Source organism: Spermophilus citellus, assembly GCF_964194105.1.
Source record: "Spermophilus citellus genome assembly, chromosome: 7".
NCBI lineage: Eukaryota > Metazoa > Chordata > Mammalia > Rodentia > Sciuridae > Spermophilus > Spermophilus citellus.
Window position 1 is genome coordinate 32,069,345 of NC_138188.1, and position 19,472 is coordinate 32,088,816.

A 19,472-nucleotide genomic window follows, 5' to 3' on the forward strand; every position below is an offset into this window, starting at 1 on the left:
TGTACTGTAAAGTGCTATCTTGGGAATCCAGTTCAAAAGCTACCTGAATTATTTTCTAAGGCTAATCACCCAGCTCTCTGCCAGAAGTTAGTTCCACAAAGATGACATCTTGACCTCAAGTCCCTAAAATAAGCTCTCATACATTCAATAAATAATTGTAAAAGCGAATAAATGTTGTTATTAAAGGCAATCAATCAAATAATTATACCTAAATTACATAACAGCCTATAATTTCATTTTTTAATCCAAAAATACGCAAATTTCCACCAATGATTAAAATAGTTTTGAGGATTATGTAGCACTTTCATAGATACTTACTATCTGTGCTAACAGCAACCCTATTGTACACTAAAAAGCAACCCATCTTATACATGAAGAAAATAAAACTTAGAAATATTTGTGATGTGTCTACCCACAGACAACTGAAGGAGATGGAATGAAAACTCAAACATACAGATTTCTAAATCCAATACTTTCCCACATCATGTGATCTATTATATCCCAAAGAATGTTATATGTACATGCAAGCACATATACAAACCTAAACACTTTTTTTTAGATTGGACTGGGTTCTCTCCTTCAATAAATAATTTAAGGAGTTAACCAATTTTAGGGAAGATGTAAACAATAAAAATACAATTCCTGGTCATTTCTACTTCTTCATAAGATAAAATAACAAAGACCAGATTTATCCTATCATGTGAAATAACTAAAAAACAGACAAAACATATAAAATACTTGTTTAAAACATAGAACAACGGAAAACAGTGATTGATGCCAAAAGAGAGGATCACAAATAGATGAGTTCTACAACTGAGGTACACATAAGAGTTAAGAAGACAAAGGTGAAAGTCAAGAAAGAAAAGCTAGATTATCAGCACAAATAACTAGAAAAAAGATCTGAAGAGAAATTCACAATCTGCAGAGAGCTGCCCTCCAGTATTCAGCTAAGTACTAATCACAGTAGGCATATAAGAAACTACTCAATAAAGAAAAAGGCAGGGGCAGGGGTTGCAGTCCAGTGGTAGAGCACTCATCTGGCATGTATAAGGCCCTGGGTTCAATCCACAGCACCACATAAAATTAAATAAATAAAAGTATTGTGTCCATCTACAACTAAAAAAATTCATGTGTGTGTGTGTGTGTGTGTGTGTGACACACATGAAAAAGGTAACTGTGCCTAGCAGTCACATAGAATTCTGAACTATTCCTATTAGCCAGAATAGAAGACTTCACGTTTCAGAGTTCATTAAGGCAAGTACACAGAAAGGTCCTAAATCAGCAACAAGAAATAATTAGCCCTACAATGTTTCCAAGTGACTTAACTGTTTCCAAATGACTTAACTGCATCCCAGAACAAAACCCAAGAATATTTATTGGAATACAAAAATATCCAGCACTCAGCAAGGTAAAATTCACAAGGCTTGCCACCCAGTCTAAAATTACCAGGTATGCAAAGAAATAAGAAAACACATATATATGGAGAGAAATATGTTAGAATGAATAAATAAGGAAACTCTGAAACAACAAATACAAGTACTCTACATGGTCAAAAAGTTAAGTAGAAACAATAAATAACTGTATAATAAATGGATAAATGTTATTACTAAAGACAACATTTGTACCACAACTGCAGAGATGTTAAAGATGCTTCCCAACCTTATCCAAGAATAGTAAGTAAAAGAAACAAAGTCAGGCACAGTGGCACATGCCTACAATCCCAGCTACTTGGGAGACAGGCAGAAAGGTAGCAAGTTCAAAGCCAGCCTGGGCAACTTAGTGAGACCCTGCTTCAAAATAAAAAGGGCTGGGCATGTAGCTCTATACATTACCACATGAAAATGTGGTGGACACAGGACACTATGCATTTATCAAAACCCACATAACATTACAACAAAGTGAATCTTAATGGACTCAAGTTTCTAAAAATTCACATTGGAGGTCAGAATATATCAAATTTCTAAAGATGAAAATGTATGAGACAAAAAAAAATACATGGGATAGGATTTACAGCAGGCTAGGCATTTATGAAAAAAAAGATGGAAAATTCTATTTCTCAAGAAAAAAAATGCTTTTTCTTTTTTCTTGCTTTTTTTTTTTTTTGGTGTGTGTGTGTGTGTGTGTGTGTGTGTTGCAGGGGACTGAACCCAGGGCCTTGTGCATATGAGGCAAGCACTCTACTAAGCTATATCCCTAGCCCTAGAAAATGTTTTTGCCAGAATCACTTTTCAGTATTTCACATTCTTCAGTCACAGTGTGGACCAACAGTCTACTGAGATTATTATGTGTGAAGTCTTGAGATGACCTCAGTACAGTTGGGGAGAGAGAATGTGATGGATGCACTAATACAAGTCCACCTACACGGGATATGTAGCTATGGAAGCTAACATGGGATGCACCTTACCCACCCAGAAAGGTGGGTACAATGGAACAGAGACAGGAAAATTAGGCAACTTCAAAGAAAATAAGCTATCATAAACTAACTATTTAAACTTCTATTAACATGTATAACTTCAGCCTAATTTCCATTTGGGATAACTTAGAAAGCAATGAAATGATCAAGAGAATGATGAGCCCAGCACAGGGTAGGAAATTTAAAAAAATCAAAAGTATCATTTATTCATTTATTAATTCATTCAACTTTTACAGAACACCTACCACACGGCCAGGTCCTGTTTTAGGTGCTAGAGATATAGAGTGGAATAACATAAAAGGTCTCAAACAGAACTTACTTTCCTACTGGGGAGACACAAACAACAAGAAGGAAGTATCAGGTATTACAGAACACAGTGGCACTGAGGTCAACCCTGGGAAAATGAAGCTCTCAGAGGTAGTGACATTTAAAGTTGAGATCTAGAAGACTCCAGCCCTTTTAAGATTTGGGAAAAGCATGTGAGGCAGAGTAAGCATCTAATGCAGACCACATGATAAGGAAGTTTGGTTCCAAGGGAACTAAGCAGGTAGGCAGTGTACTGGGGGGAAAGGGATAAGAGAGGATCCACGTGACAGGTAAAAGTCTCTAAACAGACATTGATTTATAAATCAGGAAAATGTGAACCATTTAAATATTTTGTATTTATAAATTATTATTCCATTCCTTAGGTATAATAATGGTTACTATAAATTATTTATAAGTCCCTATCATTAAGACATACATACTGAAAAAAATTTTAATGAAATTATATGTCTCGATTTATTTGAAATAATCTAAGCAAGGGATGAGGAGAGTGAAGGCAAAGTGAGGGGAGCAGTACAGATGAATGAAATAAAACTGACTTTGAGTTGACCATTGTTGAAGCTGATGATGGATCCTACAGATTCATTATACTATTCTACTTCTGAAATCTTCGAAATTTTCCACGATAAATACATTTTGAAAACAAACTTATTTAAAATATAAAGTGGGTATTTATAAATACAGGCTTTTTTAGGGAGGTAAAGCTACTCTGATGATAACATGGTGGATACAGTACCTTATGCATTTGTCAAAACCCAAACAGTATTACAACAGAGTGAATCTCAATGGACTCAAGTTTCTAAAAATTCATGTAGGAGGTCAGAATACAAAACGTGACAGATCCAGCTTTTGTGAGTCTCTCCTGCAGGGTCCCGAAAGTCTAAGAAGCACTGGCACAGTGTGCATAACTTAACACATGTGGCTATCCATGCCAATGTCTATGGAAAGGGCCCAAGACTTTCACACAAAAAAAGCTGTTAACCTAATTACACTATCTCATACAGCAAATGACATCCCTGCAAGAACGTTACTACACGGCCAATTATCATTATTAACAAATATTAAATACCTCTAGTCAATTTTACAACTGAAAGAAAGTTCTGACAGGCATACATAAACACACATAAAAAGGTGGTAAATTGTGTAAAGGTCCTGCTACAATATTACCTTCATTTAATTAAAGTATATCATTTCTATGGCACTAAAGAAAAAAAAAGATGTCAATTAACTGATGATTCATCACTGATTATAAGACAAGTTCAATTTCAGAATTGTGTAAAATGTGTAAAAACTATCTTATAATAAATTAAGCCTGGCATTCAAAAGGTTGATTTAATTAAGTTCCACCTCCAATCAACTACACAAATTGTTCAAGGTATACCCCAGAATTCGTATTTTGCTTAAATTCCTCATGATTTTGGTTTGGTAAAGACTAATATTAAGGGGCTGGGAATATAGCTCAGTTGGTAAAGTGTTGCCTCGCATGCATAAGGCCCTGGGTTTCAATCCTCAGCACCACAAAAAAAAAAAAAAAAAAAAAAAAAAAAAAGACTAATATTAATCTTCAAAGACAACACAGTAAGAAAGCATGCACTTTGAAGTCACATAGCCCCATGCATCTGAGACCGCCAGCATTTGCTATAATTTCTCAGTGCTTCCATTTTTTTGTTTGGTTTTGGTTTTGGTTGTTTGTTTTTTGGTACCAGGGATTGACCTCAGGGGCACTCGACCACTAAGCCACATCCCCAGCCCTATTCTGTATTTTATTTAGAGACAGGGTCTCACTGAGTTGCTTGGCGTTTGCCATTGCTACAGCTGGCTTTGAACTCGTGATTCTCCTGTCTCAGCCTCCCAAGCCACTGGGATCACAGGCATGCGCCACAGCGCCCAGCCAGTGCTTCAGTTTTATCTGTAAAACAAATAAAACCTACTTCCTACAGCTGATTTAAAAAAAAAAAAAAAAAGAATACATATGAAATACTGGTATATAGCAAAATGTGTTTAGTCCTAAATAGAGAGCTATGGTGGGGAAGGAGCTTGTTGTTCTTTGGTTATTTTTGTTTTTATTTTGTACTGGGTATTGAACCTGGGGTGCTTTACAACTGAGCTACATCCCAGTCCTTTTTATTTTATATTTCAAAACAAGAGTCTCCCTAAATTGCCCTAAATTGAACTTGTGATCCTCCTACCTCAGCCTCCTGAGTTACTGGTATATAGGCTTGTGCTACCACACCAGGTGAGACCTGTGTGCTTTCCATTACTACATAAGATTTATATAAGGGGCTGGGGTTGTAGCACAGTGGTAGATAGCTTGCCTCACATGCATTAGGCCCTGGGTTCAATCCTCAGCACCACATTAAATAAATGAATAAATAAAAATAAAGATATTGTGTCCATCTACAACTAAAAAAAATTTTTAAAGATTTATATAAGAATGAGAATAGGGAGTCTCTTGTTTCTCCTACTAATAGTCAACTTCTTATTGATTACCCTCTCACTTGTCATATAATCTAATACCTCTATATTCTCACATCCTACCACAAAAACATCTCAGCCAACCTCCCAGTCCCGCTTCTACCATTAGAAAATGTAAACAATTACACAAACCTATTGACTTTATGAAGATAACCGAACTCATCATTTCTGATTATAGTGACAAAACTGTAAATGTAAAAATAGAAGCTAACTAATTTAGGGCTGCATGTTGGGTACATTGAGTGCTGTAATATTGATTTCTCCCTTAAAAGTGAGTAACTTATAGGGACACTATAAGACAATAGTGTCAGATCTACACTGCAAGAGAGGAAGACACATAGACATCATGAAAAAACAAGGGAGGAAAATGCACCAAACAAAACAAGATACTACAACAATAGAATCCATAGATAGCATCACCAACAGACTAGATCACTTGGAAGTCAGGACCTCAGACAATGAAGACAAAATATACAATCTTGAAAATAAAGTTGACCTCACAGTGAAGATGGTAAGAAACCATGAACAGAATATCCAAGCATTATGGGATACCACCAAAAGACCAAATTTAAGATTTATTGAGATAGAGGAAGATTCAGACATTCAAACCAAAGAAATGCACAATCTCTTCAATGAAATAATATCAGAAAATTTCCCAAGCATGAGGAATGAACGGGAAAATCAAATACAAGAGGCCTATATGTCACCAAATATAAAAATTACAAAAGATCTACACCAAGACACATTCTAATGAAAATGCCTAGAATACAAAATAAGGATAGAATTTTAAAGGCTGCAAGAGAGAAAAATCAGATTACCTATAAAGGAAGACCAATACGGATCTCAGCAGATTTTTCAACCCAGACTCTCAAAGCCAGGAGATCCTGGAACAACATATACCAAGCTCTAAAAGATAATGGATGCCAACCAAGAATTTATATCCAGCAAAAATTAAGCTTCAAATTTGATGATGATCGATGTTCATAGCAGCACAATTCACGATAGCAAGATTGTGGAACCAACCTAGATGCCCTTCAATGGATGAATGGATAAAAAAATGTGGCATTTATACACAATGGAGTATTACTCTGCATTAAAAAATGACAAAATCATAGAATTTGGAGGGAAATGGATGGCATTAGAGCAGATTATGCTAAGTGAAGCTAGCCAATCCTTAAAAAAACAAATGCCAAATGACTTCTTTGATATAAGGGGAGTAACCAAGGACAGGGTAGGGGTGAAGAGCTTGAGAAGAAGATTAACATTAAACAGGGACGAGAGGTGGGAGGGAAAGGGAGTGAGAAGGGACATCGCATGGAAATGGAAGGTCATCCTCAGGGTTATACAAAATTACATATAAGAGGAAAGGAGGGGTAAGAGAAGAATAATACAAGTGGAAGAAATTATTTACAGTAGAGGGGGTAGAGAGAGAAAAGGGGAGGGGAGGGGAGGGGAGGGGAGGGGGGATAGTAGAGAATAGGATAGACAGCAGAATACATCAGACACTAGAATGGCAATATGTAAATCAATGGAAGTGTAACTGATGTGATACAGCAATCTGTATACGGGGTAAAAATGGGAGTTCATAACCCACTTGAATCAAACTGTGAAATATGATATATTAAGAACTATGTAATGTTTTGAACGACCAACAATAAAAAAAATTTGATGATGAAATAAAAACCTTCCATGATAAACAAAAACTAAAAGAATTTACAGTAAGAAAACCTACACTACAGAACATTCTTGGCAAAATATTTCACAAGGAGAAAATGAAAAACAACAATGAAAATATGCAAAGAGAAGAACTACAATAAAGAAAAAGCCAATCGAAGTAGAAACCAAGTCAAGCTAAATACCGAAAGTAAACAAAAATGACCAGCAGTACAATTCATGTCTCTTTCACCCCTTTTTGATAAATTTTTACACATAAAAATTTAACTACTAAGTCATCTAATTTTTCAGGTCTTGGTTTATTTTGTATTTTTTTGTTTTCCATTTCTCTTCAAAAAGTTACACAAGTTTTAGCATTTTATGTTATATTTTAATATATAATTAACCTGGTATGTGTATATATATTGCCTTGATATGAGATGATGTATATTATTCAAGGATGAAAAAGATCAATCAGGAAAAATTGTTTAATAAGGCATTTATAAAGGTAAGGGCAAGGTTGAGGGAAACCAACAAATTTTGTGAAGCACCTTTCCTTCTGTAGACTTGGGACAGGTAGGAGGCGAAAAAAGAGAAAGCCATTATGAAAACCTTGTAGGAGAAGGTGACCTAACTGAAGTTATTCCCACCAAAAGCATGATGAAACCAACTCACAGTCTAACAGAATCTTATAGGGAGGAATAAAGCACCTCACTCTACTCTTGTATATTCTAAGTTCATCTCTTTGGTGTCCCTTTCGACAGAACTCAACAAGAAACCACATAACAAGGGGACTTATCATGCAACCTACAGCATATGTCTCACCAAAAGGTAAAAGATGGAGAAAGGAGTCAATATGGCAGCCATTGGTTACATGAGGCTAATGAGTATTTGAAATGTGTCTAATCTAAACAGAGGTGTGCTGTGTGTTAAACAGTCATTAGATTCCAAAGAATTAATAGGACAAACAAAATGAACATGAAATATCTTACTAACAATTATTTTCTTTGCAAATTATGTTGGAAATGCATTGGGTTAAATGAAACTATATTACAATTAATTTCTCTTATTTGTTTAAAAAAAAAGAAGGAGACCAAGGTAACATGTTCTGTATCTTGACTGTAGTACTATATATCTATATCTTTATAGAGAGAGAGTCATTTTTTATATTTGTGTTGTCAAGATTCATATAACCATAAAACTAAATAGGACAAATTTTACCATATATAAAGTATATCTCAACAAACATGACCATAAAAAGAAATCTATTTCATGAAGTGTTTTTAAAGTGTTGGGCACATACTAACCACATGATAAATAATGGCTATTACTATGATTCATTAAAACAATCAGCATCAGGCTATTTCATAGTGGGGTAGGGAGGGAGACCATGGGAGGAATAGATGAACTCTAGATAGGGTAAAGGGATGGAAGAGTAAGGGAGGGGGCATGGGAGTAGAAATAATAGTGGAATGAGATGGACATCATTATCCAAAGTACATGTATGAAGACACGAATGGTGTGAAATATACTTTGTGTACAACCAGAGATATGAAAAATTGTGCTCTATATGTGTAATATGAATTGTAATGCATTCCTGTCATATATAACGAATCAGAATAAAAATTTTAAAAATTAAAAAAAAAAGAATGAGACTAGCACCTATGAAATTCACTCAGCAGTATCCTTGGAGGGAACACCAAATTAACAATTCAATAAGCGTTTATTATGTAATTCAGCAATATACATTTGTTTGGGTACATAACATTTTAAGCAATCCTACACAAATGAAAGCTGGTTAGTAACATTTTGATTTGAAAATATTACACTTGATTTACATTAACATGAATAACAGGGCTGGAGATGTGGCTCAGGGTTCGATCCTCAGCACCACATACAAACAAAGATGTTGTGTCCGCTGATAACTAAAAAAAATAAAATATTTTAAAAAAAAGAAATTATAAAAAAAAACATGAATAACACCAAAAAAAGTATCCTTTTAATATAATTTCAGAGTAACTACCAGTTCTGTTTAATGTACAAGTTTTTATTTTGTTTTAGGAAATATCTTCGAAAAGATTTTTCATAACACTGGCGTAACTGCATCAAATCCCTAAAAGTAATGCCATGAAACTTCTCAATTTGGAGTGCTGGAATAAATACACACATTTCATTTGTTCCTATAGTGATCCTTTAAACCCAGACAGCATTTTAGGCAGGACCTTCAAAACTGACTCATTTGTCAACTCAGGATGTGACTCACAAGGGACAGGTTTAGCCATAATTCACAATTGGATAGAATTCTCCCCCACATGTGTAAAAAGAAAAAAAAATCAAAAAACCTCAAACCCACAATTGCACAATGTCTCATCCCTACTCTCCCAATGAAGAACATATGGACTCAAATTAATACTGCATCAATACCAACAGTCCTACCCAAAATGCCCAGAGTTAAGGGTTTGCTACTGGGTGCTAATCTACTTCCACCAACATGCCCCCATCCCATCCTAGGATCTGTGTTCTATGTCAGATTATGCCAGTACACCAGCAGAGAGAACACCCTCCTTCACCAAATACTTGGCCCGATATCTGAAGAAACAGAAGTGCTGGGAGGACAGGAACACATGGCTCATCTCATTTTTCTTTCTCTCGACCATTTCTCCCAAGAGGAAAGGGTCCTTTAGTTCAGGTGCTCAAATCTGAAATCTGGATTCTTCTGTGACCCTTCCCTTGTCTTTAGCTCTGGTTGCCCCAATTAATCCCATTTACCATCTCAAGTCTGACTATCCTATTTCCCCATCCAGCTTTTCAGTCTCCAAGGCACCATGCCACTTGGACCAAAGTTATCAATTCTATAACTCAATACTGCCAATGCACTCTCCTTTTCTAAATTCTTCAACAGCTTCTCATTCCCTATTAGATAAAATTCAAATTCCTAATTCAATCTCAACCTATCTTTACGTTTTACTTGTGGCTTTATATTCTGCCACTCCCAGGCTTTGCAAATTTTTCTTATCTCACTCCTTGGACTTCACAAATCTGCTTCCTATTTCTATGCCCTTGTTCATGCCATTTTCTCTACCTGGCATGAAGTGCTCCTCTCTTCTGCCTCTCCATCTCCTTCAAGATGAGGATCAATGTTTCCTTTTCTGCGACACCTTCCCTCCATTGCCTCTCTCAAAAGTTATCATTCCTGCAAAAATACTTAAAATTTCTATCTATCAGCAATATAATTCTTAACACCATGTAAAGATGTAGATATAACAATTGGTACCCCCTACAAAATTCTCAAAAAGAAAACTAATAATTTTATCACAATTTTCTACCACAAATGATACATGATCTGACTTCAAATATTTTTTCTGTACTGTTATGGGGAGCAATGATATATGAGCTGATTTTAAATAGATGTGAACAAACTTCACTTTTTTAGAAGGTATACTTATTTTTAAAAGAAGATGCAAGTCACTCAAAGTGAATTTCTAACTGGTGAGGAATCTATTCTCAGAAGTCTTCCTGACCCCAATCAACCACAAATCCCCTATTACCACCACCCGAGTTGCAACGACCAATTTAGGTCACACCTCCCACCCACCAGCATTTTATTCCCAAATCTCTGGCATTGCCCCAGCTAGGGTGAAACTCGGTATCAAAATTATCAATTAGATAGAGAACATGGGAAAGACAGAGATAATTATCAAGACCACAAACAAGCACATGTGGCAGCTTTCAGATCCAACTCCTTGAGTCTTTGGTTAACTATAGTTCCTACAGATCTGACGAGGAGACAGTATGGATTTCAGTCTCAGGCAAGACTGAATCAAAGTCTGGATCTCTACCCACTGTCCAAAAGACCCTGAATCATTAAATGGCTAAGTGGAAACCTACTTTGCAACCCGTTAAGAACAGTAAATAACAGCAATGAAGCAGGGCCTAGGGACACAGGAAAGTCACTAAGAGATTTTTAAAAAAAAAGTTCCTGAAGTTCTAGAAGTCTTCAAAATAGGTGAACTTCCATCAGTATTGCATGGCCTACTACCAAAGAATCAGGCTAGTTACAGACCCACTTATAAGTCAAAATATTACTAACAAATCCTGCAGGTGTCATAGCAGAATTTCTTCGTAATTGTCTCTTATCAATTTTTGGAGACCAGTCTAAAATATACCCACTAGCTTTAGACACCTTATGTTGTACAGGAAAGGCATTTATACAATCCATCCATTTAGGAAAGGTGCCGATCTCAATTGTAGAACTATTTGGACAGTGGGGTATCGGTGGAGGTTTTACAGAAATGACTGGCTTGTTATGGGAAAGTCCCATCTTAATTACTGATCTAGTATTAGGTTTTAAGTCCCCATAAATAGAATTATTTGTCAGTCTAGGTCTACCATCCGCTGTCTTTTCTTTGAATGATACTTTCAGACAGCCAGCATGTTTATCATGTGACCAACACAAAGGTAATTGGGCACTGTAGCCAGAATAATTAAATCTAGTCACATGATTGGGAGTAATATGAGTATCTGTAAATCCTCCCATCATGAATGAGTCATTAGTAAATACTGGAATAGATTCTCCAGTCCACACAGCTGGGTGTACCAGGGGTGGATCTGGGAAATATGTCCAATAAGTGTCTACTTGATTCCCCTTTACCTGACAGCCCAGTAGGGCAATTACTGTTGCTACCATCATCACTGGGGTCCTGCTCTTTCCTAGGCGTCGAAGTATTCGGGAAGCCTGGGTTGTTAGCTTCTTCACATCTTTCCATGAAATCAGCTTTTCGGCTGGTTCAATCTGGTCTTTCTTCATCTTTTTCCGATATCTCCTCCTTCTGGGTAGTGGGAGAAGTCTGTTTCCTCATTGCTATGATCTGAATCTTTGTATGATCTTCAAATTCATATGCTAAAATCCCCCAAGTGATAGTATGAGCAAACGATTAGGTCCTAAGGGCAGAATCCTCATGAATAGGATGAGTACCCTTATAAAAAGGCCCCACGGGGCTCATTTGACCCTTTCACTATGTCAGGAACACAGCAAGAAGGGCTGTCTATGAATAAGAAGGTAGGCCCTCAGCAGTCACCTTATCTACCAGGGCTTAGATCTTGGACTCTGCAGCCTCCAAAACAGGTGGGGGGGGTGGGGGACACAACACAACATTCTATTGTTTAAAAGCCTCTTACTCTATGATATTCTGTTACAATAGCACAAACAAACTCAGACATTCATCTAGAAAATAGGAATAATAGTGTATACCTAACACAAGGATTAGTTTTATGTCTGACATAGGCAAAACACTACCACACATCAATAATAGCACTGTCAACTACTACTGCAAACACCATTGCTACTTTTAATACAATGCTGCACATTCTCATCAATAAAGTCCAAGCTTAACTGCCATTTTACACACTGCAGAATGACCACAGCTTTTAACCCTGTTTCCTTCCAAAACTCTTCTGAAATGATGGTAAAGGAATCACAATGACATCAAACCACAAGGACAAACAGGAGAGACAACTGAGCACACATTTCAACAAACTTTGCAAGATGGAAAGTAGTTAGACAGAGGAGTGGTCACTGCCCCTGGTCCCCTGAGAAGGGACTCAGCCATGGAGACACCAAGGGAGTAAGTACCAGAGAATGACCTGAAGCTCAGGCCTGACAAGATAGAAGCCACAGCAAGGACTCAAAAAAGTTGGATGCACAGGTTCAGCAGGACACCTGAAGTGTTTTCTGAGAAAGCTGAATCAGAGAGGCAGGAAAACTATAACCAAAAGTAAAAGTTTACAGTCTGAAGGGTGACACCCAACTGAAACCCTGGTAGCCAGTGTATCACTAAGCACATCAGATACAGGAGTCTGGCAGTTTGTTCTCTGGAGAAATTGACTAATGCCAAAGAAGATAAAGGTACTGATACTGAGGCAGATTCCCAATGAAAAGTCTATTCACACGCCAAAGGAAGTCGTCATATCACCAGCACAGATGTGCTCTCTTCCCCAATCAACTTCTCAACATCTTATTCTTCATTACATACAGTCAAGAATCACCAGGTATTTGTGATCTACACAAATAAAGAAAAATACCCTAAAATGATCAGGCACAGTGGAGAAAGCAAAGAAATGCTAAAAGTATATTAAGCATAAAGATAAAAAAGGAAAACAATACATACACACCTCAGATATAAAGAAAAGTGATACACCCATAAAATAAGATGCAACAAAATGGCAATAAAGAACAAAAAGCCTTAAATTTGAAAATACAATCATTAACATTTTAAAAATGAAAACTTATAAAATTGAGAAATCCTCCCCTGTACACTCCTTTCATTATAAAGAAATAAATTATAGGCAGAAAGGAAGCTTGATTTTAGGGGATTCAATAACCAAACTAAGAGATATCTCTAAAAGAAAAACAGATAAAGGTAGATTATAAAACAAGGAACAGGTATTTCTAAAAACTGAAGAATATGAGTCCAGATTAAAAGACCCACAAAGACAAAAGAAACACACAAACCACACGAAAGCTTCAAAACTTTAGAATGCCAGCCAGAAGACCATGAACTTCGAAAAATCACAGGGAGGGAAAAAAAAGGCTGGCTTTAGACTTTTTATGTGAAACACTTAAGACAGCAAACAGAGTGAAAATATGAATAAAACTGTAAAGAAAATTTATTTTCAACCTAATACTTTAAATTCGGCCAAATCATTTAAAAACTGAGGATAAGATGAACGCCTTCAGACATTCAAGGCCTCAAATAATTTATCTCCCATGTACTCCTTCTGAGGATGCTACTGAGAATACATATTAGCAAAAAAAAAAAAAAAAAAAAAAAGCAAACCAAGAAAAAGGAAGACAGGAGGTTCAAGACAGGAGAGAAGGGACAGGAAGTCCTCTGTCCAGACTGAGGCAAGAGGATGGAAGGCTCCAGACCAAGAAGTCTATAAGATAAAATCCAGTGGAACTAACAGATGACTAGATGTGCCTACCTAGGAGGAGGGCAGGGGAGATCAAAAGGCATTTAGCATGTTTCTTGGAGTACTTGAGGGAATACATGCATAGATATACAACACTAATCAGAAAGTTTAAAACACAACTTGCTCTGGGTAAAAACAACATGCAGAAAAACTGAATCATAAGTCCCTATTTAACTCAGAAGTAAGCAACATATCATATATACTACATAATCATATATACTAACTGCTGGTTTTACAAAAAAATTACACTGGAGAGTTTAGGGGAAAAAGAGTATAAGAAATCAGTTATGATATTAGGAAGTCAAATGCTTACTCTACACTGATTTAGAAATATGAAAGTAAAAAACAAGGGAAAAATAAACAAAAACTAGCTAAGATGGCAGCAACCACTGGAAAGTAGGGCCTGGAGGATAAAAAAGCCAAAGGCAAGAGATTACTATTGTTTTTGTTTTAAGCCTCAATTCGATTTTTTAGAAACCTATGTACACATAATAATTGGATTAAAACAACTTATTCTCATACCAAGCACAATTAGTTCAATTACAAATTGGTAACTGTCACTATCAACCTAATTTGTAAATTTCTTATTTGGAATCCTAAACTCATTTCCTTAGAAATACTGTAAAATCATGGGTAGTTTGCATACCAGTATTTAGAAGACATTTAACCCATAACAATTCAAAAATATGGCACAAAAATATTATAACCGCTTCCCTGGAAAAATGTATTCTGAGAACTCAGGAGATCAGATATACATCTCACTTGCTCTTCTCTGTCAAAGAGGAGCCAAGAAATTAATTTTAAGGTAGACTGTATGAAGGAGATGGGGACAGAAAGTAGAGACCTGAATCTGGCAAGATGAAGAGTCTAGAAACACTGTAACAGATCAGTTCAATTTGCACTAGAGAACATACGGCTACTGGATACTCATCAATCAGGAGCTTCCTCTGCTACAAATACAAAAAAAATCGGGTTTACAAATTTATATTATTTCAAATACTAATTAGCAATTATTTATTTTCCACCATTCCACCATAAGTATATCTTCATTTCATTCAATAAAACTTCATCTGCACCTAAGTTTTTTACACACACATACAAAAAACAAACAGTGTTACCTTGAGCAAATTATTTAAATTCCTAAAATAAAGTGTCTAGAGGCAGATACATACAAACACTCAATCAATGTCAGCCTCTAGTTTTCTGTCCCCTACCTCTATCCTTAGTTGGGAGGGGAGAAGAAACACATGTAAAGTAAGTCACAAATTATATATTTTATTTAAAAAAAAGCTTTACAAAAGCATGCATAACATTAATATTTTTAATTAATATGAGTTGACTTACAAGCATTCATTATTTTTCCTCAGCCTTACTCTCATGTTCCAGGACTAACCCAATTTGCAGTTTTAGTTCAGTTAGACTAAATTTAGCTAGTTCAGGTGGACTAAAATGAGGATTAAGTACCGAACAAAATTATTATTTGATTAAAGGCTACAAACCCGTAGGTGTAACAATGTCTAAACCATCTGCTAAAAGCAACCTCATTTCAATTCTGAGTTTATCTCAGCAGACCTCAAGAAAGTACTCTAACCTTAAAAAAAAAAAAAAAAAAAAAAAAAAAAAAAAAAAAAAAAGAACACTAAAATAAAACTGACGGATAATGGATACTTAAAACTTTCCCCTTAAACACTCAGAAGCACCCCACCCAGAGACAAAATGAAGGGATTGCCACAACACACAAAAGAAAGCGAAGTCTAGGTATCTGCAACTATCATACTCCATTGGGGGCCAGATCTTCCTCCAAGGGGTATTTCTTGAAGTCCCAACTGGAGAACAGCATTAGTTTTTTTCCAAAGTAATTCCCCAAACAACAAAGCTAAGTAGGTAAATAAAATCACCAATCGACACAAAGCCAAGTTCTCCTTTCCCTTCAAAGTATTCAAAGCAGGAGAGTGGCCTGGAAATGCAGGTCAGTCCAAACTCCAATGAACCCAACACCAAAAGGATACTGCAAAAGCGAAAAGATCTGCTACCTGGCGATTCACCTACTCTTTAAAAATATTCTTTTCGGTTTCAAGATTTGGAGGCTGACATATTTCGTGCCACCTTCCCCTCCCTTTTATTTATCCATGTATTTATTTATTTTGTAAAAGTATGTTAGCAGAAAGTATGAGCAAACAGCGTGGCCTACTGGGATACCAAAACCTGAGCCAATGGTTTGCCAGTTTAGTCTGAAAAGCGAACTTCCAAGTATCCCAAACTCCAGGGCCCTCGAGTGACACACACTTTAAGGCAACTTCGCTCGGCCGGGAATAAAAGATGTTCCGACGCCGGACTCCAGAGAGCCAAGGGGCAACGAAGGGCTGCAGGAGGATGGAACGGGCTGGATCCGGGTCTCTGGCGGCAGCCGGGGGTCCCCAGGGCGGTCGAGCAGCAAGGGCGAAGGGGGAGGCCGGGAGGTTGCCCGGGGCGGGGGGCCAGGCAGGGACCACACCTCCAGGCCAGCACGGTAGGCGGAGGCCGGGGTCCCGGGACCCCGGGGCGACCCCGGCCCCGCCAGGGGCTAGCGAGCGCTGGGGCGGGGAGGGGACCGGAAGCCGCGCGACGTGCCCACCCCGGCCCGGGCGGCCCCACTCACCGATCAGCCGGCGCACCTCATCCTCGCTCAGGTAAAGGCTCACGCTGGGCCCCGCGGCCACGGACGGCAGCGCGGGGGATCGCGGGGCCGGGGCGGCGGCGGCACCGGGCGCGGGCAGCAGCGGCAGCAGCGCTAACAGGAGCAGCGGCGGCGGCGGGGCCCTCAGGCCGCGGGCCCCCGGGAGGCGGCCCCGGCCCAGCAGCCCCAGCCGCGCCGCCCCGCGCATGGCCGCCGCCGCCGCAGCCGAGAAAGAGCCTCGGCCGCCCGCCGCGCCGCCGCCCACCCCCGGCTCCGAGCCCCTCACAGCCCCGAGCCGGGGGCGGCCGCCCAGCTCATCGCGCCGCCGGCCCGTGGCAGCCAGCCACCGCTTCAGACTGCCGGAGCGCGCCGCCGCGCGGCATCGTCCACTGCTGGGGGCTGCTCGCCGAGGCGCATCCGTGCGCGCCGCCGCCGCCCCGGGAGCGCGTACGCACGCGCGGCCCGCTCGGTGCGGGAAGCGGCCGGGCAGTGGGCGTAGGGGTTTAAAGTGCCCTGGCTGAGCGAAGGGCTCTTGGGACGCCCTAATTTGAAGAGCCGGTTCCCGCCCTATGTTGTCACCGCTTCTGGAGTTTGCTAGTCCACTGTCTGTAAGCCTCCTTCGTTGTCAAGAGTGCAGGAGACAGACCACGGCTGCAGTCGAGTGGGCGCCCCAGGACCACGGAAATGCCTGCGTGCGCTGCTCTGCTCTGGTTGCGAAAGAGAAACATGCGTTTCTGTTTAGTGAGAAAATGCAGATAAATAGAAAGAACCCGTTAGTTATCCCACCGTCGGAGGTCAACTTCAACAGTTCCGTGTCTATCCTCATGGATTTATACTATATACATCTTTGTACTTTCCAGAAAGATCTTAGCAAACTTTAGCAACTTATTTTTACGGGTTACAAATTTTTATTTCTTATCCTTGTTCTATGTTACTGTAATCAACCTACATCTGGAATTAGTACTGTGGTGCGTGACAGGTCTCGACAATCCCCCCAATTATATAGTGTACAAAAGTGTGTGTGTGCTTGTGTCTGTGCACATTGTGTGCGTGTGTGTGTGTGTGTCTAGGTTAAGCAACAGAGAAGTGGTATGTGTATTTCATTATTTGTTCTAGGGAGTTTACACACACACACACACACACACACCTAAAAAAAAGGTTAAGAATCACAGATGTGCTCTCTTATAATTCCAGCTATTCAAATAGGCGGGAGGATTTCAAGTTCCAAGCCTGTCTGGGCAATTTATTGAGACCCTGTCTTTTTTTTTTTTTTTTTTTCTGTGAGAGAGGGGAGAGAGAGAGAGAATTTTCAATATTTATTTTTTAGTTCTCGGCGGACACAACATCTTTGTTGGTATGTGGTGCTGAGGATCAAACCCAGGCGAGCGCGCTACCGCCTGAGCCACATCCCCAGCCCGAGACCCTGTCTTTTCAAAAGAAAATAAAAGTCTGGGGGTGTGGCTCAGTGCTGAGAGGCCCTGGATTCAGTCCCCAGTACCTGGGGTGGGGATGGGGACACACTGATACACCTCTGAGTGCCCCCCCTCCCCCGTGACATATTTTTGTGAGTGGCCCACTAGGACAGTTAAACTTGCTTCAGGAGCCGTCACTCAGATAGTCTCCCAAGTGTCCCTGCTCTTCCCTGCACGAGATCACCTCCTCCCTGAGGTCCCTGTTGGCAAGTCAGCCCGCACTGACCCCAGGCCTTTCCTCCTGAGAGCAGCTGCTCTCCCTCAGGGCTCAGTTTCAGTGAGCAGTTGCTCCATCCACAGTGAGGCCTTGTAAGATAGCTATTTTTAATCTTAGGGAAGGGTGGGGAAAGGGAGGATGATGAAGAGGGAAGTCCTGACAATTGACTTTCCCTTCTTTAGTGAGAGGGATGGCTTCCATTTGGAGATAAACTTGCCTTGATTTGTGGAACTTCAATTCCCCAGAACAGAGTACAATGCCCATTTTCCTACAGAAGAAGGCTAAGAAGAGGTAAGGACCAAAGAAAAAGTGTGCCACCAAGTGTGGTGGCAAAAACCTGTAATCTTAGCCACTCTAGAGGCTGAGGCAGGAGAATCTCAAGTTCAAGGATAGCTCCAGCTACTTAGTGGAAACCTGTCTCAAACCAAACAAAAAGTGCTATGGGTGTAGCTGTCAGTGGTAAAGCACCTCTGGGTTCAGTTCTTCATGGAAAGAGAGAAAAAGGAAGGGGGGAGGAAGGAGGGAATGGGAAGGAAAGAAAAAGAAAGAAAGAGAAACAAAGGAAAAAGTGCTTTGAGAATGATAAAAAAAAAAAAACACAAAAGACAGCTGGACACTGTTGTCTATTAGGGACTCTGCCAGGAGGGACTTGGGAGTGGGCATTTGCTGTGTGAATAGGGCTTTGCATTCAGTCAGGAGGCATTTTTCAAAAGGATAGCATGTTTCCTGCATTCTTGAGAAAGGCCAATAGCTCCCAAGTAAGGAAGCTTCTTTCTTCTAGAAGCTCTTTAATGCTTCTAGATTTCCTCTGCCCAGTGACTTCTTGAGGCAGTCTGTGATATTAACAGTACAGAGCTGTCAAGCCTGGCTAGATTCTGGTACTTATTAATCATGTGTTCTTGGGAAGATTGTCTCCAGGCTTTGTTTTTCTCATTCATAAAACATGGGTGCTAATGCCTGACTTGAAGGGCTTTTACAGGATTTATTTGAAGAAGCTATTAAAAAAACACCTGGGTAGACACTGGGTGGCTCGCACACTTGTTATTATTATAATGAATCCCTTCCATCTAATGACCACTTCCTGTAAAAGTTTCATCACCAATTACCTCCAAAGAGTTCTAACCAGGGATCCTCAAGAACTTCATTCACTAACACCAAGCCTGGCCTGTGAGTCTGAGCTCAAAACACATTCAATGCCCAGGGACATAGGAGTAAGCAAAGTCCTTCCTTGAGGACATATGATAACATGCTGCATCGGTTTTATAAAGGAAAAGTTAGTGGGTCTTTGTT

The 19,472-nt window shown here is 39.3% G+C and overlaps 1 protein-coding gene across 2 annotated transcripts in view; it reads right to left on the reverse strand.

The window, feature by feature from the left end:
* RYK (receptor like tyrosine kinase) overlaps positions 1-16,892 on the reverse strand; it is an 88,047-nt gene extending 71,155 nt beyond the window's left edge. For both annotated transcript variants that reach the window (XM_081300781.1, XM_081300780.1), the window contains exon 1: positions 16,476-16,892. In XM_081300781.1, the coding sequence (XP_081156907.1) occupies positions 16,476-16,701 (226 nt within the window). In that variant the 5' untranslated portion in view covers positions 16,702-16,892. The remainder of the gene's footprint in view (positions 1-16,475) is intronic.
* Between the last annotated feature and the right edge of the window lie 2,580 nt (positions 16,893-19,472).